Raw genomic sequence first — 25,273 nt, 5'->3', positions numbered from 1 at the left:
CATGGGCAGAGGCATAGGAAGTTTAAAATTAAAGCCAACTCAGGTTCGGGATGGCTGGCACATTCCCTGGATGGCACAGAGCTTTGGTTTGTGGCTGCCATGCAGAAGGACACGGCCCAAGTGTCCCCAGCCCTCTGCTCTCAGAGTCCATCCTGGGAATGGCAGCAAGCAGGAAGGGGCAATTTAACATTTTTAAGAAATAAACAGCAGCATTAGACCCTGGCAGCAGCACAGACCCTGCTGTCCCTTGGCTGTGCTGGCGTGGGGACAAAGCCACCCCTGTGTGAGCACAGCACCAGGGGTGCAGCACTGAGGGCCCCCTGAGCTGCTCTGAGAGGGGCAGGGGATTTTCAGTCGTGGTAATGCTGAGCTGCTTTAATCAGGGCCAGGAAGGAATGCAAGAGCCCCCCTGAGCAGCCACAGGGACCACCCAGTCCAGGGGAACTGAGGTTCCCATGGCATGGAAGGGAATAAAAGGGAATAAAACCTCTCCCAGTGGGTTCCAGGGGTCCCATCTGCTACAGGAGAGTGACAGAGATTTCCTGAGCCCCTCACATCTCTCATTCTGCTGCTCCCTGAGCCATGTCAGGCCACAGCCACGGCAGGGCTGGCCCTGTTTGGCTCTGTGCACCCCCCATCCCTGCCCAGACCTGAGCTGGGCACACAGAGCCCACAGCTGGGGCAGAGCCGACCTCTCCTGACCAGCAGCAGCTGTCCTGCCCCAAAGCATTGATTTTCCCTCTTGCTTTGCTAGTTTGACCATCTGCTAACAAGGTATTTTAAAATAAAAGCAAACTTCATCTGGTAACAGCAGAAAAACCACAAGCACAGCCTAATGAAAGCCTTTTTCTAACACACAGAAACCAAGACCACCCAACAGCAAGGGCAGAACTGATAAATCCTGCTGGAAATTGCTTGCACCAATTTGGCCCCCTCTGCAACACCCAGGAAGGATGATCTTTAATTGCAACCCCCAGACACATTGCTTGTGAGCTATTTTTTAGAATTTAAAAGAAATAAACAGCAGCATTAGAGCAGTGCTGAATTCCTGAGGCACCCCCTGGGTTACCTGGAGCCCAGGTTTAAGATGCACATCAAACTGAGGCCTTGCATCCATTCTGGTTTGAGATTTTCGGTGGGGTGGGATGGAAATCACACGAACAAAACACTTCTTTAGTTCCCCACCCAAACCCCAGGCACCAGGAAAGACCTGCCCAGATCCTCCTCAGAATGGGAACAGCCATCAGGAACATCATTTGCAGGAGAAGGCTCTGGAAGGATTGAGGAGATACAGAGTGCACCTCCATCACCTCAGAGACAGCTGCAAGATGGATTTGTGCTCCTCACTCAACCACCCACTCAGAAAAGAGATCCAGGTGACTGCTGACTTCAAGACAGCTCAGAAATAGGAAATTAATGCACTCCAGATCTGGAGGGCTGAGTTTTATAACAGTGGCTGTGGAAAATAAACGAGAATCCAGCTCCATCTGCTCACCTCCAGTGGCACCTTGCCATCATTGCAACAACTCTACACAAGTGTGAGACACAAGAAGAGAAATAAAATGAGACACTCACCCTCCTTCAAAGATCTTGATCCTCACGGGCTCCCCTCGCTTGGTCACAAGAGCCTCTTCTTCTGATTTTCCCCTTTTCTCCTCTTCCTTCTCAGCTCTAGTTATATCTTTTCGACCTTCATTAGAAAGGAGCGAAGGCAAATGAACCTATCTCCCCAAAAGAGCAAAACAATCCATGATTACAGACAGAATCACTGGCAGGACACACAGAGCAAACAGCCCCAGCAGAGCCAGGGGTGCCCCAGCGCTGCTCCCCACACCAGGGGCTGGAATTGGGGCAGCCCCCAACCAGTGGGGCCCTGCTGCTGGATTTGGGGCCCTGCTGCTGGGTTTGGGGCCCTGCTGCTGATTTTGGGGCCCTGCTGCTGGGTTTGGGGCCCTGCTGCTGATTTTGGGGCCCTGCTGCTGGGTTTGGGGCCCTCAGGGTTGCGGGGGATTTGCTGTGACCCCTGGCTGACATGGGGGTCTTGATGGGGTCTCTCTATGTCGAGATGAGCCCAAGGTCTTGATGGGGTCTCTCTATGTCGAGATGAGCCCAAGGTGTTAGAAAGTCTCTTTTTTCCCAGCCCCAAGACCAAAGGAGTCAGGATTCCTCTGTTCTGGATTTCAAGGTTGTTTATTGTTTCTTATCTATTACATTTGAGAGGAATAGCTGATTTGTCTTTCCAAACCAGCTGTGGGTCTGCTGGGAGATGAAACCAGCACTGGGAGATAAAAGGAACAACGGGAAGGATTCCACTGATTGATGAATGGAAAAAGAGATTTGCCTTTACAAATAAACTTTAGGTTGGCTGATGAATGAAATTGGACATTGAGAGATGAAAGAAACAACGGGGAAAAACCCTAAATTCCATAGGAATTTACAATCAAAAGGAAGGGTTGTACATTAGAGGGGAATCTCTGGGATCAGGTGTTCTGGGAAGTCTGAACCTCTCAGGTACCTCAGAAATGGGGAAAGAGAGAAGGGAAATGCAGCTGGGAAATTGGGATAAAAGGAGGCTGTGTCCTCCAAAAATTGGAGAGATCCCAGGGGAATGCCCCATGGCTTCTGCCTTTATTGGAATAAAGGAAAAGGACTCCTCTGTCTCCTTTTGGGACACAAACCTCTGGTGTTTGTGGATTCATTTTCCTGACACATTCTTTCTCTGACCCCCTGAGCTCTGTCCAGCAGGTCGGGCTGTGGCACAGTCCCTGCCCTTGGGGTGCTGTTGGCTTTTTATACTAAGAACTGCAAGTACTTTATTTACAATCATTTCCCAATCCCTATCACCTGTGTTAGACAGTCTGTCTCTACTCTAAACCAATCCAGAAGTGGCACCATCACAGCAGAAGATGGAGGGCAAGAACAAGGAGAAGATTCCTCCATGTTGCCTCCTGAACCCCCATTCTAAACCCCCAAAATTCTACATTTTCACCCGGTGATAAATTCATTGTCATTCTACTCAAACTCTTGTGTCTTGTAAATCCTCACCCAAAGTTGGGAATTGTTTCCATGGGCTAAAATCCAAGGCACAGGTGGTTTTGACTCTGTGCCAAGGTCTCTGAGCCCCCTGCCATGGTCTGGAGTCCTCCAGGGCAGCCAGAGGAATGTCCTGGGTTCTGACAAGGTCTCATAATTTTTTGGAGATTTATATTGCACTTAAGATAGCTCAGCTACTTTAGAAGGCATAAAATTAGCAGGATGGCTTTTGTGGTAGTGTTGGAAATAAAAAAGTTTTAATAAAAGGCAAAATAACAAAACTCTTTACAGAGAAAAACTGAGCTAGGTGCAAGAGGTTCTTGCTCTTGGTAAAACACTTCACAAAAGCGATTAGTTTCTTTGTTTTCTTCTTTTTATAGTAATTTTTTTGGCTTCTGTCCAATTGGCTATCCTTAAATTGGAGGTGAAATTTCTTAGGTCTTATGAGGTGTCTTTTTTGCTAATTGAGGAAATAAACTTTTGGACTTTTTTCCTTTTTAAGGAGACAAAGGATAGTTTTGTCACTCTGTCAACACAAAAAATATTCCTACATCTGACAAGTTTTTTAATTACTTCCTCCAGGTTATCCAGCTCTTGCCAACTAGAAAAATGAAGGATGAAGAGAAGTGTGGTGGCTGGGGTGACCCTGAGCATGTGGGGTGTCTGTTCCCAAATCTCTGTCCCTGGATATTGCTCTCTCTGAAATGCACATCTGAGAGGTCTGGAGAGGGGGCATCTGCAGAATTCATACACTGAACCTCTGGGTCTCCCCCACACTCACACACATTCACACAGTTTTGGGTTTCAGCCACCTCAGCCTGACATAAATCAGCACTCCTGGGCGATTTCCTCTCACTGAACCCCGCTGCCAAGGGCACAGCCCAGAGAAAGCCACAAAACCCATGGGAGAAAAGAATCCTCAACCTCCCCACACATTCCCAGGGTCAAATCTGCTTTTTCACTATTAAATTGCCACTTGTTGAGGGGATTTTGTGTCTAAACCTTGTCTAGCCCAAGGTTTAAGTCATGCCCTGACACCTCACCTACACGATGAACATTGTTTGTTACAGGATGGACCTAAACATCAAAGCTGCCTCTGTGGGTGGGATGAGGGAGAGCTCTGCACACCTGGAATGAAATGTTGGGATGTCCTAAATCCTGGGACAAAGCCAGGGAGAGCTCTCCATACCTGGAATGGAATGTTGGGATGTCCTAAATCCTGGGACAAAGCCAGGGAGAGCTCTCCATACCTGGAATGGAATGTTGGGATGTCCTAAATCCTAGGACAAACCCAGGGAGAGCTCTGCACACCTGGAGTGGAATAATGGGATGTTGCCCTCTAAATCCTTACTGAACAAATGCAGGTGAGCTCTCCAACCTGGAATGAAATGTTGGGATGTCCTAAATCCTGAGACAAAGCCAGGGAGAGCTCTCCACACCTGGAATGAAATGTTGGGATGTTGCCCCCTAAATCCTAACAGGACAAACCCAGGGAGAGCTCTCCAACCTGGAATGAAGTTCTGGGATGTTGGTCTCCTACAGCCCCCAGGGATCTCCAGAGAAAGGAAAGCAGATGCTTTTCCCCCAGGTCACTTCTCACACAGTCACTGACATCCAGCTGAATCCATATCCTGGATGAGGATCCTGGATCCATGTCCTCACTTTCTCTGTAATTGTTGGAAAGAGGCTGCAGGCAGCTGAGAGCAGTTTTTAGAGGGGTTTTGGCCTGCAGGCAGCCCTGAAGGCTGAAGCAGAGCTTGGCTCTGGCTGGCAGGAGTGGCAGCTGCTCAGGTGATTCACCTGCCTCACCTCAGCCTGGTCTGTAGGGGGATGAATCATCCCAGTGGAGCCTCTTTGTCTCCCCTGGTTTTGGGGGAAGCCACAGAGAGAGCAGCTCCAGCAGAGTCCTGCAGGATCCAGGGGGATATGAGCCAGCCCCCCAGCTGCTGGCACTGCCCCGGGATGCTCAGCAGGAGGAGGGATGGACTCACTCCAAAGTTGCAGAACTGGGGTCAAGCATTTCAAATTTGCCCAGGAATTTCAGGAGCTCAGCTCAGAGCATTAAATGCACCCAGGGCTGCTCTCTGTCCTTGGGGCCAGATCAGCCCCTTGGCCTCACCATCCACACACCCATCCTAGAAGCCTCCTGGGGATGGTCCCTGTGCAGTCCTGTGTCCCTAAAAGTGCCAGGAATTCCATGACTAAAGGCCCAGGGCAGAACAGTACCAGGAGCCATTTGAACATTTGCCAGCAGGAATGGTCTTGAGCCATGGCTGTGGGCATGGAGATGACAGTGAGGAAATCAGCAGCAGGAGACACTCAGAACCCTCAAAAATTAAACTTTTAGGGTTGTGACTTCACCTCCTGATGGGAGCCACGGGCTCAGAGCACTGCTAGGGACAACCTTCCCAGGTTTACTGAGGAATACAAAACAATTGACTTGCTAGATGTAGCACGAGGTTTATTTATTGCAACTTTCGAAAGCACAAAAACATTGACAGATGAAAGGCACCAGAGAGCCAAAATCGTACAGTCACTACTATCCCCTTTTACAGTCTTGTTGGAATTTACAGAGAGTGCAAGCCCCAGTACAGTGTCACCAGCCATCCCTACATGCACGCTGGAGCCCACAGCCACTCCAGAATTCCAGAATTATCTGCTCAGCAAATCCCACTGGAAATTTAAACCCCAAGGCAAGGACGGAGACAGCACGTACAGAACTACTGTTTGCTGCATGCATAACTGTACAAAATACCAGAGCTTTTTACATCTCCTGGGAGGCTGACTGACACCCTGGAGCTCCAGGAAGGAGGGAATATCGAGGGGAAGGAGCCAGAGCAGAGTTAGCTGAGGGCTGGACTCCAACCCTGGAGTGATGCTACTGCTGCTGCACATCCTGGCAGCCGCTGCTTCCCCACCCGTGCTTTACACCCTGCATGGAGGATTTCACTCCCACTGATCACAAATCAGGGCTGTGCTTGGCAAGAATCTGATTTATCTCTGCTGCAGCTCTCAGGGCTCTGCCAGCCACGGGGGAGGAGGTCTGGGTTTAGGACCCGCTGGTTCCCAGGGGAACTGGGCAGGGTGAACTCTTCCTTCTGCAAACTGAGCCATGGCAACCTGAACCTGCACCACCAGCCAGCTTGGAGGGGTTGGTTGAGGGGGTACAGGAGGCTTTGGGGGAAATGCATGCAGAGAAATGTGGGTTTGGATGAGTGAGGGCTGAACCCTTTAACCCCTGTTTAACCTTTCCCTTCAGGGCGGGAGGATCTGGTACCTCTGGCCACTCACTGGGTGTGGGTTTTAGCACCATGGCAAAGAGCAGGGCTCAGAGCAGCACAGGCACTTCCTTTAGGGATTGAAATCCAGGGTGCTATGGCACCACTCAGATAAAACCCTTGGAAAAATAGTGCATAAATCTCAGCGTGGTTATTGCACTGCTCAGGTAATTATCTGCCCCTCTGTCCCTAGAAATCTGTCTCTTGGATTTCTGCAGGAGAGTGATGGAAATGCTGAATAGAAATAAAGATTTATTGAATCAAAGCGATTCTACTGTGTATTTTAAGACATATTTATAAGCAGCAGCTGCAGCAGCGATTATGATAAATTTAATATTCAGAGTTCATTTCATGACACAGAAATAAAATGAATAATCCATCAATATAAATTGACTTGAGATGAATATCAAATTGCAAAATCTTTAGAGCGATTCTGTTTGCTAATCTACATGAACATGATCTGGATTAAAGGGATCTGTTTGGTTCAGCATTAAGCAGGAAGGGTAAAGTCTGGCTTTAAAATGAGATACATAAAATTAGGCAGCTCACAGGAGGGTCTTAAAGACTTCTGTGCCCGTGTGGGCAATGCCTTGGGGGAGCCCTGCCCCTGGAAACCCACTGTGAAGTCTTAACTCTAAAACCAGGCATAAAATATCCTTAAACACCTGGAAAAGCAGGTGGACAGCTATGGACCTTACGGACCAAACCACAGGGGTGTTTAACAAAACGTGTCTGACCCGCTGAGGCACTTTTATAAATGTCAGCCTTTGTGCTTCTTCAGGGGCCTAAATACACTTGCAAATCTCCCTTTAATATTTTTTAAATACTTTTAAGCACGCCTCTCCATGTTCATTAATGTGAGATGAGCAGATGCACAACCAGACAGAATCCCATTTCCCCAAGGTAATCCTTTTTCTTCATTTCTAACATGCAAAATGCAGGGAATTATAACAGCATTTAAACAAACAAAAAAAAAAAAAAAAAAAAGAAAAAGTTGTAAAGCTGTTTGAAATATCAAGACAAATGCAAATGAAGTCTAATCCTTTGTGCTGGAGCTGTGGTGGTTCCTGGGGTGGTGGTGGTGGTGATTCCTACTTTTTGGGTTACAAAGCAAGTAGGAACTGGAGAACAGAAACCTGGCCTGGGAGCAGGCTCTCCTGCCTCCTGGGTTGGGCTTTCAGTGGGGTTTGGGTTCTTCACTCTAAGAGCTTCACTGAGAACAGGCGCTTCCCACAGCGCCAGCGGGACGAGTAAACCCCGACCCAGCTCAGCACAGCCACGCCCCGGCCCTCAGCCCCCTCTACCCACGCATCCAAATGGATCAGGAGAAAGAGATAGGATTGCATTACCTCGGTCATTTTGGGCTTCCTGGAGCTGGCCGGGACCAGCCTGCCCGCCTCAGGCCGCGGCGCGGTGGCCATGGTGTAGGTCTCCTTGCTCACCTTCTGCTTGGACCTCAGTAGGGCCAGGGCTGCCTTGGTGGACACCCCGGGCAGGTTGGGGTTGTAGAGGCTGATGCACCAGCTGGCGTACACCGAGGAGCGGCCATCTGCTTGCTGGGTGTGATTTGGCTTTATGTAGTTTAAATAGCACCAACTGACATTAGTGGTTGTGTGGAGACTGGGGAACTGCAGGACCTTCTTGGTGTCTGTGCCTTCCCGAGCCTTCCCCGTGCTGGCGGCGCCCTCGGGCACGGGGGCAGTGCTGGCAGGGGTTGGTGGAGGCTGCTCCACCAGTTCTTTGGAGTCTTCCTTCTTGACGGGCTGCAGAGGCTCCTGGCTGAGGAACTGTTTGCCAGCTGGCTGCTCGTACTCCTGCAGTGCCTCAAAGCTGGGGGAACCCGGCCGGGATGCTGCCTGCTGGGAACTGCTCGGGGTTTCCTTTGGCTCCGACTGCTCCACGGACACGCTGGGTGGTGTCTCAACCTCCACCCTGTCTTGGCTTTCTCCAAGGAAGTGAGATTTATCCTGCTTTTTCCCTTCCTCTATTGCACTGGGTGGCTTCACCACTTCCAGCTTCTCTTCTGCTTCAGAGACTTCCTCCTCCTTCACTCTCTTCTGCTGCTGCGTCTCCATCGTCAGCTCCAAACTGCCGGCTGGGGACAGCATCCTTTTGCTCCCCCCGACTGTGGAGGGGCCCCCTTCCAGGCTGAGGACACTGTCTGAGGGGCAGGTGAGGGGCATGTAGCCCTTTCTTTCCGGTAAGGGCAGGGGCACTCTCAGGTATGGGCTCTGGAAAAGGCTTCTCTGCTCCTCTGTGATCATCTGGGCCAGGTCAAAACCCAGCCCGTGGACATCAGCGCTGCACACCAGGGCACCCTTGGGCTGGCGGTCATCGAATTTGGGGAGGACGATGGTGGAGGAGCTGCACTGGGACTGCGTGACCAGGATCTGGGAGAGCGTGGTGTACATGGCGCTGCCGTAGGAGGGCATGTTGGTCTGGATGCGAACGGGGACAACCAGGGACACCATGGGCTCCGTCCGGGTGGGGACGACGAGCTGGGTCACGGTGACAGACAGCGCGGGACTCGCTGTGCAGGTCAGAGGGTGCAACCTGCTGTCCGAGTCATAATCCGTGCACGGGGACAGGCTGGAGCTTCCTGCTGCCGAGAACAAACTGGATTTGATCTGTGGCAAATGTCCACCAGCATCACCTGGCAAGTGGAGGGCAAACTGAGACTGGAGAGGCAGGAAGAAGGCTGAGGGGATCGGGGAGGAGCCAGGGTAGTGCACGGGCAGGAACGAAGGGTGCCTGAAGGACACCTCGGCGGGGTGAGACATCAAGGGAGGAGCGATGTGGAGCGGGCCCGGGTGGATGAGCGTTTGTGGGAGGGGCAGCGGCGGGGTCTGAAATATGGAGGGAGGGATCTGAGGCATGGAGAACTGGGCAGAGAGGATGTCAGACATGGTGTGTGCAGCGAAGAGCTCTGCAGACTGCCCTGGCTGCGGCAGGAGGTGCTGGTAGGGGAATATGGAAACCTGAGGGGCCATGAAGTGCTTCTCGTGCAGCGTCAGCTGTGGCACAGGGTGGTGGAACACCTGCAGAGCCTCTGTGTATGGCGGGCTGTAGGATGGCTCAGGGCTGTCCTTTGGCTGGCTCTTGTCACTCGGGTAGGTGCCGTGAGAGGGCAAAGGGGAGGACGTGGTTGGCTGATGGGGCAAACTCGTGGCAGGAGATTTACTTGAAGAAGGAGCTGGATCCTCTGTGTCTGGCCAGCCCAGTGGGGCCGGGTCTGGCTCGTGCTCAGGGTGCCTGGTGAAGGACGCCTGCCGCACCAGGAAGCATTTCCTCCTCTCCTGGGGGGCCGAAGAGGTGGAGGGGCCGGGGGTGGAGGCAGGAGTGGACGACAAGCTCCCGTAGTCAAAGGATTTGCTGCGAGTCTCTGACATCTGGGATGGGTGGGACACGTTGGGCGTCTGCTCGGAAGCAGATCTCCGCATTTCCCTGGAATGGTGATGGTGGCTGGGGACCATCAGCATATGGGAGCCAACACTAGGAGGTTTTGGGTGGGACTCAGAGGGCTGGCTGCTCGACTCTGGCTTGGTGTGGTCATCCCGATCAAAGGAGACGGAGTGGCTGGAGCCGTGGGATATGCTGCTCTCCTGACTGGGGCTCCGGGTGAGAGAGACAGACTCAAAGCTGGACTCTCCAGAGGACTGGGCCATTTCTGCCAGCCGGAGCCGCTTCTTCTTGGGTGGGAGTTTCTCTGCAGGGAGCTGGGAAAGAGTCTGGCTCCTCTGCGGCCACTGGAACTCCTCGGTTTTCTCTGGCTCCTTTGGAGGAGGTTCTGGCTCTGTTTCTGGTCTGTCTGGCTCTTCTGTGACCAGAATCTCAGGGACCTGGATGTTGGGCTGGCGGACCAGCCTGGGCTGCAGGGAGTGAGGGGGGCGGCTGTGCTGGGGTGTGGGCTGAGATGGGAACTGGGACAGGGGCTTGTCCTCTTCCAAGCTGCTGGGCTGCTCGATGGAGTCTGACTTCTCAAAGGAGCTCGTGTGCTGGATGACAGAGATCTCCTTGGAGGTTGTTCTCCTCTCCTTGCCCTCCGCGCTCGAAGCTGGTTTGGTGTTCCTGGAATGGAAGCTGGCACTGGCCTCGGCAGGTGCAGATTTTCCCGAGTCTGCTGGTGACTTCATGGATTCACGGGCCAGGTTTAGAGCCACCTCAGACGAGGCCAGGTTTGCAAACTGAGTGCCTGGGCCGGTGCTGGAGGAGGAGGTGTCAGACACTTCGAAAGATGGAGGTTCCTCATCGTCCCCGAGGCTCTTCTCCTTCCGCCTCTTCCGCAGCGGGGTGAGCTCCAAGGTGCTGCCCAGCTTGTAATGCATCATCTGGGGCCACACGTCGGGATCCGCCGTGCTCTTCTCCGGCTCAGAGGAGGTGTGGGACGTGGCAGAGCGGGGCTTGGAGAGCTGCAGTTCTGAGCAGTAGTACTTCTTGTGGGCCTCGTAGTTGTCCCTTTTCTTGTAGCGAGCGCCGCACACGTTGCACTCGTACATGAACCCTTTTGCCTTCGGGCCCTTGCGGGACTTTTTGGTAAGATCGCTTTCCTTGGTTTCAGGCTCCTCGGGAGGTTTGGAAACAGTTTCTTTGCTGGCAGAGCCGACCTCCTCCGAGACGTATTCCACTCCCAAGGGTAGCTCGATAGCTGGTTGGCGTTTTAGCATTCGAGGGTGGGAGGAAAACGCTTGGCTGCGGCTTAAGACTTCCGGCTCCATGATGTGATCATCGAATGAATAGCTACCTCTAAAGGTGTGTGGGGAGCTTATAGTGCATGCAGCAGAAGGCATTGAGTGGCTTCTTAGGAGAGGCACTGTCTCTGTGGCACTGTGGGATTGCTGAAGTGACAACAATGATTGTTCGGGCTTCATTTTTTCACCGTGGGACGCCAACACTTTCGCAGCATCCAGCTGGCTGCTGGAGCCAGACTTGATATCGAACTGAAACGGTTCTCTGTACGCACCAGACTTTGGGGATTCAATGCTGCTACGCCTTGAAAGGGAGCTTCTTCTGGGCTTCACGCTGTCAATTTCACTGGTATCCACAACAGCTTCGTTAATGGTAATCAGCTTAGTGATGTGTTCAATCACCTGTGTTCTAGGCACAGACAATGGGACCATGCTGGGCTTCTCATCCCCGGACAGGTGTGGGAACCCCTGGGTTGTGTTTGCAGCCAGTGCCGCTGTCCTCTGCCCAATCCTCCCACACTTCCCGAAGATGATCTCGGCGTAGGATTTGGCGTTGGTGTTGGGAGGGCTGATCTGCTGCTCCGCGCTCTCAGATCTGGAGAAATACCCGGACTCCGTGCTCCCTTTGCTGCCGGGGCTCAGGAACGCCTGCTCGTCGATCACCTTCTTGCGCTCGCTCAGGCGCAGCGCCAGCTTCTGCTTGATGGTGTGGGTGTCCTCGGACTTATGGCTCAGGGCGTGCTCCGACGACGGCTCCACGAACTGGGAGCTGTCCTCGAGGGACTGGGACATGCTGGAATGGGACAATGAGCAGCGGTCGTGGCTGGAGCCTTGGCTCCCTGCGCTCAGCAGGCTGCTGGAGAGCAGGGTGTGCTTCCGCCTGGGCGACAGCTCCACGGCGTGCCCTGACATCGCTGCCGTCTCCTCCTCCGAGTCTGTGCTTTCCCCTTCCGTCGGCTCCTCGAAGTCCTCCCCACCGATCCGCTCCATCTCCAGGCTCGATGGGTACATCTCTGCTCCGATCCCTGAGGCCAGCCCAGCTTTAATCCGGTGAGCATGGGACTTCCTGTGTTTGTACAGATTGCTCTTTGTCTTGAAGGAGAAGCCGCACGGAATGCAGGGGTAGGGCCTCTCCCCCGTGTGGGACCTGATGTGTTTCTGGAGCACGCTGGGCTTGGCGCAGGGCCTGCTGCAGTACTGGCAGATGTACTTGCCCGGCTTCTGGGGCTTCTTCTCCTTCTTGTGCACCTCCTCAGCTTGCTTCAGAGACACCTGGGCGGGGCGGGGGATGAAGACCTTCTGCACGGCCGGCATGTCCTCTGCGGGAATGATGGGCGAGTGGGACGGGAGGAGCTGGCCGTGGTGGGCGTGCAGCCCGGGGGACGGGAAGGAGCCAGAGGGCCCTGGCCTGACTGGATCAACTAGCTGCCATGTGGGACCTTCCAGGACATGCTCCGGCTTCCCCGGGGACATAAATGCTGGTGCCAGTGCGTGCTGCTGAAGCTGCGGGACGTGGGCGGGGTGGTCAAAGGAGGAGGGCTTGGGTTGTTTCTGGTGACCAGGCTTCTCCTGAGGCTCCTCTCGTGGAACGGGCAAAGAGCCGGAAAAGTGCTGCTGCGAGATGATATCTCGGAGAGGGGTTCCTTGGGAAGGAGCAGAGCTGCCCTGGTACGTAGTTGGGGATGAAATACTGCCTTGGAAAGCCTCTCCTTTGGGAAGCCTCTTTCTTGGACTTTCCTCAGCCTTTTTTGTGCTCTTCTGGCTTTGTTCAGGATCCATGACCTTAAAAGGGTCTTTGAATGCTATTTTGGGAAGGTTTTGGCAGGCTTCATTTAGGAATAATAAAGGTCTCCTCTGTAGATTCCCTGTTTTGCCTGCATTTGCTACGAAGCTGGAGCCGCCAGGAGATGGTTGTTGATTTAAGATTTTACTAAAGTGTCACTAGTTGCTATTTGATTCAAAAAAAAAAAACGTTTCAAGGTCAATAAAGTTCACATTGGTAACACATGACAAACTACTTCAAAGAGAGAAAACTTTCCAAAACTTTCAGTCCAAATATTTTCCTTGTGAACTTGGTTAAGGCTTTAAACCTTGCCATTTTATTTCAGTTGACAGTGGCAAGCCTTCAAAGTCAAGATGCAACCCACAATGTGTCTCTTGTTTGTTATGCAAACCTTTGAAAACTTGAGACTTTAGTGCTCATCTCAGAAAGATCCTTTTTTTTTCTTTTTCCTCTCTCTCCTGTGCAGGGAAAATAACACTGAACGGTGGATATCCCCCTCTGTCTTCCTTCTGTTCCACTTTGGAGTTCAAAAGCCTTGGAAAAGTATTTCCCACATTTCTGTAATTACATACAAAAGAAAAAAACAGACAAAAAAAAACTACTTTAGCTTTTGTGTGTAAGTAATTAACCGCTGCTCATTCTGGGGGGGGGGGTTAACAGTAAATATTTTGTACACAAATAATTCAGAACAACTCATTGAATGTCTGCCTAAACCTAAACATAAATTGCACTCAGGCAAACCTCAGGGACTCGGTTTAATGCTCACAAAACCTGGCTCTGAGGCAGCAACCAAAGACAGGAACTTGAAACAGAGACAGTTTGGAAAAATGAATTAAAACGCTTTCGAACTCGAGTTCCTCCTAATCTCCTGCAAACATTTAGGGGTTTAAAGTTTTTATAATTGTATTTCCCTTCCAAACTGACTGACTCCAAAGCCCTGCCTCACACCTCTTACATCCCTGACAAATAACAAGGCATCTTCTCTGGATAAAAGCTGCTCTTGAGCTGTGCTAATCTTCAGTGTCACCGATGACAAAGGCAGGTAAAGAGGAGCTTTTATTGAACTGTTGCCTCTTTAATTTCCTGCCTTTTGTCACCAAACAAAGGTGCCAATCCAGTTTCTGTGGCACACACGTGGGGTGTCATGGTGGGCTGTTTCTAAAGGGAAACTCCCTTGAAATGAATGTGGATGGGACCTCTCAAACCCTATTGACCGCTGGTCAGCAAACACAGCTCCTGCTGGGACACTCAGGGCGGGAATGGCACTGGAATTGCACCCTGACCGCTCTGGAATCAGCCAGTGTCTCCAGGAGATGGACTGGAAATGGGTGGGATGCTCTAAGGAAAAGAAGGGAGTTGCTTTCTAAATGAAGCTAATTGATAGCTGTGATTCATAATGGCAGATAAATGATTGTCCTTCTTTCTGAAGGTATTGCCTGCCCCGTGGTGCAGTGCCTTGCTAGGACGGGATTACACTGGATTAATTAGAGGAAACCACTCCAAACCCAGTGTTCCCTGGGCATGGGGCTGAAGTGCCAGTCCAGCAGAGCAGGGAAGAGCAGGGGACTGAGATTTGAGCTCAGCGATGGCCCAGCTTCCTCCTGAAGGGTGAGGAGCCAGCAGGAGAATCCTCAAAGTCCTCCAAGGATTCCTCACTGCTCATTCACTCCTACAGCCCTGTGGGCTCAGTGGGAAAAGGGACCTGGAGTTTAAGGGGATTTAGCTGAATTTAGCAGTCTAATGGTACTGGGACACCCTGGCACACCTCATGACCAGCCAGACTCCACAAACTCTCTGAAAATTGTCACCTCAGATGGCCAAATGTGGGTTCAAGTCCTTGGACACAACTCCCTCATGGACAGAGGCAGGGACCCAGTGGGGACAATGGATTCCCTGGAGGGGCTCAGTTCAGGGACCTGGGCTCTCCTCAGGTGTCATTTTTTACTGGCTGGATAAGTCCAGTCTGCCTGTCACACACATCTCGGGGAAATGACACAAAATCAGTTCTAGCCTTGAACTTAACCTTCTTTTTCCCCTCAAATCCAGGCCCTGCTCCCTTCCAGCACCAGCTTCAAACCTTCCCAGGACCTGCAGAGCACCAGCTCTTGCCCTGACTTGCTGAGGAAATCAGGCTCATTGCTGTGAGAAGGATTTAATTACATTTTGAAACCCCTTTTCAGAGTGCCCTCAACGCTGACTAACCCTGACCATGGTCTGGGCTAGACTTTGAGCCCAGCCTTTATTCAAGATCAAAGGCACTCGTGGTGCTGATTTATCACCTTGATTTCTGCACAGATTGCTGGGGTTTGCCCCACTCGTGACACACAGAGCTTTTTAACCTGGGAGAGTTGGATTTAAGCAGGGACAGAGAACATTAACTGGGTAGAAGTGGATTTAAGCAGGGATTTTTCAGCAAGAGCAGAATGAGCTGCCACAAACTCAAATATTCACATTTAAGAACTCCCAACTCGATCTGAACAACATTATAACACTGAATTTTCTCCTATAGGGCACATATCAATTCCTAAGTGTTTAATAATTGTGCTTGCAAAGAAAATCCTCTAGTTAATTCAGTATCACCCCAAATGTTCAGACCATCCTCATTCTCCTCTGATGAACACATGGGCCACAGCTGATTTTTACTTTTTAGGAATTCTGCACTATTCAAGACCAGACCAACAAACAAACACACCTGGCCGCCTACAGCAGCAAGCAGGGCCATTCCAGGCCAGTCCAGGCTACTCTGGACATCTTTGTTCCATTACTGGGAATGAGGCTCCTGGAATGCCAGTGGCAAAGGATAATTCTCCTGGCTGGATGCAGTCAATCCAGGCTGAGACTTCTCCAAGGAAAATTTAACAGTGCAACAAAAAATGGGAGGGAAAAAAAAAAAAAAAGAAGCCAGGGAAGGTTTCTGCACCAAGATCCAGAGGGAAGGAAGAAGAAAAGGGGAAATTCATGAGGGGCAGCTCCCATCTCTGCTCTGGGACAGGGACAGCAGCCAGGGCACGGCTGGGGCTGGGCCAGGGCAGCTCAGGCTGGAGATCAGGGCAAGGCTCTTCCCCCAGAGGCTGCTGGCACTGCCCAGGCTGCCCAGGGAATGGGCACGGCCCCGAGGCTGCCAGAGCTCCAGGGATGCCCAGGCTGGGGTTGGTGGGGGGTCTGGGCAGGTTGATCATCTTTGGTCCCTTCCAGTTCAAGATATTCCATGATTCTACAACCCTTCACCATTTTTATTCTCTCTTTCCCTCAGTATTCTGAGCACGGCACTGGAACAATGACAGCAAATCCTAAAGGAAAATGCCCCATGGATTATGGGGCACACGGATCCCAGCTGCTGCCATTGCATGTCTGGGTTTGTGTTCCCAGCCCCTCTCCAGCCTCATTGCCCCCGCTGGATGCTCTCAGGCATCCCGATGTCCTTCCCAAACTGAAGGCTCAGAACTGGACACAGAAATATAAAAATGCAGCACTAGGAGGACTCACAAGGCAGAAGTTCCTCAAATTAACTGAAGTGAAAGCAAAATAAACTGGACAAAGAGAAAGGCAGATCCTGCTCCCAGGTGGAGCCCACTGCAAAGGGCAGGGAGAGCAGCCAGGGTGGAGAAAGCAGAGGTTACTCACAGTGGAATGGGCAGTGTGGACTTTAGGTGGTGTCCCCCTCTTGTTGGCCCACGGCTGAGCTCAGCCTGTGGAAGGAGGAGCGGGCTGGGCTCAGGGTGTGCAGATCCGGCAGTTCCACCTCTGCAGGAGCAGCCGGGGCCCTGCTGGAGACAGGCCCAGGTAACCACAGCAGGGCACAAACAGTGCCCCAGCTGGGGAGCCCCTGGGGTGCACCCGCCTCCCTGGGGTGACACCAACACTCAGAGCAAAGAGCGCTGCAGGCTGTGCTCCTCCAGCCCAGGGCTTCTGCTGGAACCCTGGTCCCTGAGAGTTGGAGACTTTCTGTGCTGCCAGGCTCTGACCCCCAGAGAACACTGCACTGACCTGAGGCCATTCCAGGCCTATTCCAGAATGGAATGACAGAACTGGGATTGTGGGTGTGGGGTTTGAGTAGAAGTGTGGGGTATCACAGTGTGGGAAACTCAGAGTTTGGGGTTTAGAATATAGTGATTTATGTAGAGCAAGATGGAGGTTTTGGAGTGGAGGCTGGTCCTTGTCCTTCTCCTTCTCCTTTTCTCCTTCTCCTTTTCTCCTTCTCCTTTTCTCCTCCATGGGTTTGGGTGGTTTTGTGTAATTAGATAAAAATGTCCACATTGTGGGCCATGGGTGGTTGGTTATTGGGTTAAAAGTGAAAATAATTTAGGTGTCATTTCTTAATTGGGCAGTTTATCCTTAAAAGGCCTTGCATAGAGACAGGGCTCCATTTTCAGTGTGTCAGAGTGAAGTGCTGCAGAACTCAGGGTTTGTGGGACTGTGACAGAGATAAGAACTAACAAACATCTGAGTCCAAATGAGAAACACCATCTCACACATTTAATCCCAACCCTGGCAAAAAGTAGCTAAAACCTGACCGTGTTCCTCCTCCTGGATCAGGTATTTCTCCTCCTGGACAAGGTATTCCCCCTCCTGGCCCAGTTATTCCTTCTCTTGGAGCAGTTATTCCCCTCCTGGACCAGGTGTTCCTCCTCCTCCTGTATTCCATCTCCTAGACCAGGTATTCCCACTGCTGGCCCAGGTATTTCTATATTCCTCCTCCTAGCCCAGGAATTCCTCATCTGAATCAGTAATTTCTCCTCCTGGCCCAGGTATTCCTTATCTACACCAGGTGCTCCTCCTCTGGATCAGGTATTCCTCATTTGACCCAGCTATTCCTCCCCCTCATGGATCAGTTATTTCTCCTCCTGGCCCAGCCATTCCTCCAAAGCTCTTATTTAGTCTCGAGCTTTGCATTTAGACCACTTTAATTTCAAGGAAGTCATTCAGTTGCTCCACACCCACCTTCCACAGACCTCCCAGTACCTCCCAACACCTTTCCCGTGAGGAAAGGCTGGAAGAGCTGGGGGTGTTCAGCTGCAAAAAAGGATAAAAGGTTCTGGGGAGATCTGAGATCCCTTTCCAGGGCCTGAAGGGGCTCCAGGAGAGCTGCAGAGGGACTGGGGACAAGGATGGAGGGACAGGAGCCAGGGAATGGCTCCCAGTGCCAGAGGGCAGGGCTGGATGGGATCTTGGGAATTGGGAATTGTTCCCTGGCAGGGTGGGGAGGGGCTGGGCTGGAATTGCCAGAGCAGCTGGGGCTGCCCCTGGATCCCTGGCAGTGGCCAAGGCCAGGCTGGACACTGGGGCTGGGAGCACCTGGGACAGGGGGAGGTGTCCCTGGCACAGGGGGAGGGGTCCCTGGGACAGTGGGAGGTGTCCCTGCCGTGGCAGGGGTGGCTCTGGGTGGGATTGAAAATCTCTTCCAACCCAAACCATTCCAGGATCCTGGAATTCACACGTTTGGACCCTCAGACTTGAGCAACATCTGCTGAGCTGCCGTGGATCCCTGAGGGGAGAAGAAAACCCGGGGCTGAACTGGAGAGATTTGGGTTCAGTTCCCACTCTGGTTACACATTTCCTGTGTGAAACTGGGCAAGTTCATCTCTGAGTGAGTCCCCATTTCCAGATGGGGACACTTCCCTCTTCCACAGCTGGGCTGTGACTCAGCCCTGAGGGCCTGGGGGGGGCAGGGATCCTCTGGGAAGGGAGAGACCCACGGAGATAAAGAGGGATCCTCCTAACTGGAAACAGATGGGGAGGCAGCCAGGAGACTTTCTCTGCTCATTAAAAAAAATCCAGGATTAAAAGTTTGTGCTTATTCACTTTTATTTTTATCCCCCAGGGTTTCTGTAGCTTTCCCTCCCACCTTACCAGGCAGAGAAGGGCCCTGAGGAAAACATGAGCAAACCCAACTCTGCATTTATTCAAGGCAAAGGGTTAATCTAGAGAATTTCATCACTTTAAAGAGGCTTTCCAGAAAAGCCTTTGAGTCACAACAGAGAAATTATTGCAAAATCTGCATATTTGAGAGCTAAATATTCCCAGAAATATCACCATCAAAACTCGAGGAGGGGGGGAAGAAAAAAAAGCAGCAAGCCCTGTGCAGCCTGAGGATCAGCAGCCACAGAAGGGCAGGGATGGGGCAAAGCATCAGCACTTCCATGAATTCCTTGGAGCAGCACTCGGCTCTGCCCAGCCAGGACAGGGCTCTGGCTCAGCCTCCAGGCTCCCCAGCTCCCTCCCAGCCCCAGCCCAGCTCCTGCTGCTCCTTTTCCATCACTAAAAGTGGGAATTGCAGCCTGGCTCCTGCCCCTGCAGGCACTCCCTTATTCCAGAGGGATTCTCAGGGTGTCTCACATTTATAAGGTCACTGATCCTGTTTTCTTTGTAACCAAAATTCAAGAAGATCAACTTTTTTAGAGACATTCAAGATGGACCCTTGAGATCCAGTGCCTGTGAGGAATTCTGAGCATTCCCAGCTCATCTCCTCCATGGGATTGTGCAAATCCCTGCTGCTCTCCCTTCTCACTGTTTCAAAGCCACTATTTAATATTTTTAAACCACTCCAGCCTAATGATTCCTTCAGAATTCCCCAGGACTGACCACTCCAAGCTGCCAATCCCTCAGGATGGGGAGGCAGCTCGTAGTGAGCATTGATTCCATCCAAGGCCATGTGCCCTGAGCACAGGGAAGGCAGGAATGGCCTTTCCCTGGAAAGGTGTTACCCTGCAGAGACTCCTGCTTGAACCCAGGGATTGAGAAACCTCCCGGGATGTTTCTGCATCCTTTCAAACCACAGGAGTGGGGAAAAATAATAGAAGGAAGGGACAACTGCAGCTGGGAGGGAGTTTGTGATTCCTGCTCAACCTCAGGATTGCAGCGGGAAGGAGTCGATCCCACAGCCCTGGTTCCGTGGCCAGGAGCTTCAGGGGTCACTGGGAACAGCTCACCCTGATCCTCCCTGGATGAGCCTCTCCTTGGAGACTGCCTGGATTTTCTTCCATGGACAGCCAGAAATCCATGGATTCACTCACCAATCCATGGATTCACACACCAATCCCTGGATGCACACACCAATCCTTGGATGCACACACCAATCCATGGATTCACACACCAATCCCTGGATGCACACACCAATCCTTGGATGTACACATCAGTCCATACATTCACACACACCAATCCATGGATTCACACACCAATCCATGGATTCACACACCAATCCAGGCATTCACACACCAATCCATGGATGCACACACCAATCCATGGATGCACACACAAATCCTTGGATGTACACACCAATCCATGGATTCACACACCAGTCCCTGGATGTACACATCAGTCCATACATTCACACACACCAATCCATGGATTCCCACACCAATGAATGGATTCACACACCAATCCATGGATGCACACACCAATCCATGGATGCACACACCAATCCATAGATTCACACACCAATCCATGGATGCACACACCAATCCATGGATGCACACACCAATCCATGGATGCACACACCAATCCATGGATGCACACACCAATCCATGGATGCACACACCAAGTCTGGGCCTTCCCAGGGAGTCAGGACGGGCTCCACACTCCCTGCTCCCTTCTCCATGTCCCTCTTCCAAAATCCAATATCCCATGGATGCCCACACCGCCCATGGATGCCCACACAGCCCGCGGATGCCCACATATCCCGTGGATGCCCACACATCCCGTGGATGCCCACACATCCCGTGGATGCCCACACAGCCCGTGGATGCCCACACAGCCCGTGGATGCGCACACAGTCCATGGATGCCCACACAGCCCGTGGATGCCCACATCTCCAACGCCACACCAAGGCAGGCACAGGAAGGGTTTTTCTAAGATTGTTTCTCAGTTTGAGAAGCTGGATCTTGCTCCAAGGTGAATCTCACCCTTCTGCAGAGGGCACACCCAAACTGCAGCCCCCGAGATGGAGGGAGCTCCTTCCAATCAGGAATTCAGTTCAGGAAAGTGATCCTGCCTCCTTTGTTTCCTGGAACTGGAGCGGCCCCAGCAGCTCTGCAGCTGAGGGTGGAGGATGACCCCACACCAGGCACTGCCCTGCTGCCCCTGGGGCTGCTCCTGCTCCAGCTGAGCTCCAGCCTTGGCTCAGAGCAGAGGGAAAAGCTCCAAGGGAAGCTGAGCCAGGACGGATGAAGCCCAGCGGAGCTCAGGCTGCCAAACTGTTCAGGAGAGCAGAGGGCAGCTTGCAGACACCCACTCTTTGCTCTGAGCCTGGGCTGCAGTCGGAGGGGTTTGAGAGCAGTGCTGGGATGAGCAGGGTTCCCAGACCAACTTCCAGCCTGGTCTGGGAGCTGCAGCAGGTCAGGGAGAGCCCAGCTCCTGGAGCTGACCCTGGGATGTGCCAGAGCCTGGCTCATACTTCAAGCCCAGCACAAATCCTGGCTCCAGCAGGAGCTAAGATCCCAAATTGCCAGCACAGGAACCCAGCAGTGATTCACAGAATTCCCAGAATTCCCAGCATCACTGGGTTGGACAAGACCTTCAAGCTCATAGAGTCCAACCCAGCCCCAACACCCCAACTCACCCCTGGCACCCAGTGCCACATCCAGGCTTTGTTAAACAACCCCAGGGATGGTGACTCCACCACCTCCCTGGGCAGAACATTCCAGAACTTTATCGCCCTTTCTGTAAAAACCTTTTCCCTAATATCCAGCCTATACTCCAGCCCTCAGGGAGGGAAGCAGAGCTCAAGCAGCCCCCCAGCTTTGTCCCAGCCCTTCTCTGATCTCCTCTCCCATGAATGAAGCCCAGGCAGCCCCAGGTGCTGGCTGCTGCTCACACACCTGGGCTGAGCTGTCCATGAGGGACCAGTTTGGAACCTCCTGTTCCCTGGAATCCAGGAGAACAATTCCCGGAGCAGCAGGAGGGCTGCAGCCACACTGGTGGGATGGCCAGTGAATGACCCCCCCAAAGGAGAGCTGAGGGCAGCCAGGAGGCAGCAGCAGGAACCTCATGGCTGTGGCAAAAATGAGCTAATCCCCATTCCCAAAATATTCCCCAGCACTTTATCCACACGGATTTGACCACCCAGGATGTAGGAGTGACAGGGGGAGTGTCACCAACATGTTTTATGAAAAATCCTTTCCTTGGGATTTTTCCCTCCTGAGAAGCTGAGAGGCCTCAGGAACAAACTGTAAACAATGATTATCTGCTGCTGTGGAATGCACCAGGTGGATCTGGGATTGGTCTCATCTGGTTGTTTCCAATTAAAGGCCAATCACAGATCACCTGTGCAGACTGTGTCAGTCAGAGACAAGCCTTTGTTATTCATTGCTTATCTATTCTTAGCTTAGCCTTCTGATGAAATCCTTTCTTCTATTCTTTTAGTATAGTTTTAATATATTATCTATCATAAAATAATAAATCAAGCTTTCTGAAACATGGAGTCAACTTTCTCATCTCTTCCCTCCTCCTGGGACCCTTGTGGACAATACCACAGGGGAGGACGGTCAGGACGGACAGAGACCAGAGATCTCTGAACCAGGGCTTGGAACTTGTGGGTTATTGCCAAGGGCCTGGGTGCAGGGCCCTGCTGGGAGCTGCCAAACACAGCCCAGAGCAGGGCTGAGAGAAGAGAGGGGTAAAGAGGATGAGAGAGTAAAAGAGGATGAGAGAGCGAGGTTCCCATTACAATACCAGAAATCTTCTGTGCTGAATATTCTAATTCTCACTGACCAATCCAGTCCAAGATACAAATCCTACAGCATTTACATACAGCCCATAAGAATCATTATATTACCACACTGTGTTCCATTTTAAACCCTAAAAACTCCTCTTTGGGCCCTTCTGCCAAGCCAGCAGGGTCTGCTCTGCCCCTTGGAGCTGCCTGCAAGCAGAGGGTGTTGTTTGATCACAAGGGGATTCCCTTCAGCTGGCCATGCCATTGTTTTCCAGGTGTTCAGTAACTGAGGGATCTCAGAGCTGCTTTCATTTCCATCTCACTCATAGTTTCCATATTCTCAAAACCTTTTGCCAGGCAATCGTATTGATCAGGCTTTCCTGTTTCACCTTCCCCAACAGCAGGATCCAGACCCCAGGCCAGCCCACCTAAATCCTGCAGGATTTCCACAGAAACACCAAATCATTAAACTTGGAAAAGCTCTCCAGGACAAGTCCAGCCTTCCACCCAATCACACCACGTTCCCAAAGCACATCTCTGCTCGTTTTCTGAGCACTTCCAAGGATGAGATCCCACCACTTCCCTGGGAAGTTTGTTCCAACAAGGACACTGGGAAAGCTCTGCAGTAAAGTTGCAAATGTGCCCTTTTCAGCTCGTAGTAACTCAGCCTTAGCTGGCTCTCCACAGCGGGGGAACACCAGGGAGGAGCAGCTTTTCCCAAGTTTCCTCCAGCTGAATTAATGCCATTTCCTTTCCTTTATTTGGCATTCCAGGGCTTCCTGAGAGTAGCACTCCCGTCAGGATTCACTAAAGAAAATAATTGGGAAAAAAAAAAAACAGAAAAAAACCCCAGGAAGTGCCATGGGTTGCATTGTTTGGCTCAGTCCCTGCTTTCCTGACCGTTGGTTGCTGTGGGAGCTGGAGCAAATCCAAAATGGGAAAAATGAGGAATTTTGGTGTGTTTTGCAAATATCATGAGAGAGGGACCCTTTTGGCAGCCTGCAGAAGTGCCCAGGCTGCCGGAGGGCTGGGCCAGGGAGGCTCTGCCCCATCCACGTGTGAGCAGGGCTGGTCCTGCCCATGCAGAGCCTTCCTGGGTGTGATCCAGGGGAGTTTTCCCCAGGGATGCCCTGGCAGGACACGGCCAGGCTGGTGATGTCACCTGCAGGGCTCAGCAGCTTTGCAGGACTGAACAAAACCAAACCAAACGAGGGATTGGGAGGCAATGAAAACAATCAAAAGGAAACTTTTAACATGCAAATTCCAGCTCTGCTGCTCTGCAATTTTTCCCTTACACAAACTGCTCTTTGTCTCGTTAAGGACAAAGCAGAAGCAATTAAGCAAAGTGCAATAAGACTTAAACAGAATGGAATTAAAACCGACTCTGAGATTATTGTTCAACCCACTGAAGGGATCCTTCCAGCTGACATCACAAAAAGCTGCCAGATTTGAATTTGCTTGGGATGCAGGAGGGAGGAGCAGGAATGTTCCCTTTCCCTGCTGCCCTGCAGTACCACACAAGGCTGCCCTCTCCTCATGGACAGAATTCCAGCTTTGGAATGCCAGCTTTGTGCTAACCAAGTTCCTTGGTGCTCTAAAGAAAGTAAAAATACAAATATTAACACTGTAAAAATACAAATATGGTAAAAATTCCCTCCATTAGGATGGTGCAAATGCATTTTTCCTTGGGAATTTTTTTGTTTGGGAATTCCTGCACCTGTGAAAGTGTGAAAATCAAAATAAATGAATTTTCCACTTTCTGGACACAACAACAACACAGAGTGTTGTCTTGTGACAGTCTGTATCTTATTTAGTTAAATGTACAGAAGAAATGCTGAAAGACTGCTCTTTAAATGAAAAAATAATGGGAATCTCGGTGGAGATTCAGCAAGGAAACTTTCCCAGCAGATTCAGGACCAAAGGCAATGGGGCTTTTCCCTACCCCCAATGAAAGGCAGAAACAGAGATAAATAATCCATTTATTTCCTACAGGCAATCCCAGAGTTCCTGATCCTTTCTCCAGGCTGGAAATCTCCCTTTTCCAGAGCCTCGTGGGGAGCACATCCTGACATTCATTTACATTTTGTCACATTACAGAAAGGGTGACAAACCCAGAAAGATGAATTTGACACTGTGAGCGAGTCCCTGCCTGTCCCCAGTGCCACCCTCAGCCCCACAAAGCCTCTGCTGTGCTCCCACTCTGTGGCTGGGTTAATTAACACAGCTTTTCTCCAGGTAAATATTTTCCCAGGCAAGGTGGAGCTGCTGGAAAGGGATTCACCAGGGAATGCAGAGCCAGCTGCACAAGGTGGAGTTTTTCCTTACCCAACCCCTCATTTCCAAAGGATAGTTTGGCTATTTATATCTTGTCTATATTTATTTATATGTCTATATGTATAGATATGTATTATAGTATATATTTATTTTTGTATGTATATTTTTATATATATATTTTTATCCTGCAGATGTCTGTGCACACACACACCTCCATGTGCAATTCTGGTTAAAAATTCCCAGCCAAATCCCAGTTCTAGGCAATTCTAGACAGATCCCAATTTCAGACAGCTGGGAAGGGTGTGAAGCCCTGTCCCCCCTGCAAGATCCTGATGTTCCCCACATCCAGGGGGGGAAACCTCGTGTTTTGGAGCTCTGGAGAGCACACAGAGAGCACAAATCACTCGAAATCAAGATATGCATTTGTTTAACAGGAAAGGGAGAGAAAGCATGACTGAGTTTGAGGGAATGCCAGGAGCTTTGCAGGGAGAGCAGAGTCAAGTCTGGGCAGTGTTGGCTCCCTTGTCATCACAGGCTCACAGAACTGCCTTGTCTGCTCATATAAAAA

General features: G+C 51.3%; 1 protein-coding gene across 7 annotated transcripts in view; it reads right to left on the bottom strand.

Annotated features, from left to right (window-relative positions):
• HIVEP3 (HIVEP zinc finger 3) overlaps positions 1-25,273 on the bottom strand; it is a 303,760-nt gene that overhangs the window by 57,815 nt on the left and 220,672 nt on the right. For 5 of the 7 annotated variants that reach the window (XM_059868571.1, XM_059868573.1, XM_059868572.1 and 2 more), the window contains 2 exons: positions 7,661-13,337; positions 1,576-1,721 (listed from right to left, as the gene is read on the bottom strand). In XM_059868571.1, the coding sequence (XP_059724554.1) occupies positions 1,576-1,721; positions 7,661-12,775 (5,261 nt within the window). In that variant the 5' untranslated portion in view covers positions 12,776-13,337. Of the gene's footprint in view, positions 1-1,575; positions 1,722-7,660; positions 13,338-16,403; positions 16,544-25,273 lie in introns of all 7 variants that reach the window. The other 2 variants (XM_059868574.1, XM_059868575.1) reach the window with 1 other exon arrangement.

This window comes from Haemorhous mexicanus, chromosome 27, assembly GCF_027477595.1.
Source record: "Haemorhous mexicanus isolate bHaeMex1 chromosome 27, bHaeMex1.pri, whole genome shotgun sequence".
Classification (NCBI taxonomy): Eukaryota; Metazoa; Chordata; class Aves; order Passeriformes; family Fringillidae; genus Haemorhous; species Haemorhous mexicanus.
The sequence above is the reverse complement of the archived record's forward strand: the minus strand, read 5'-3'. Positions and strand labels throughout refer to the sequence as shown.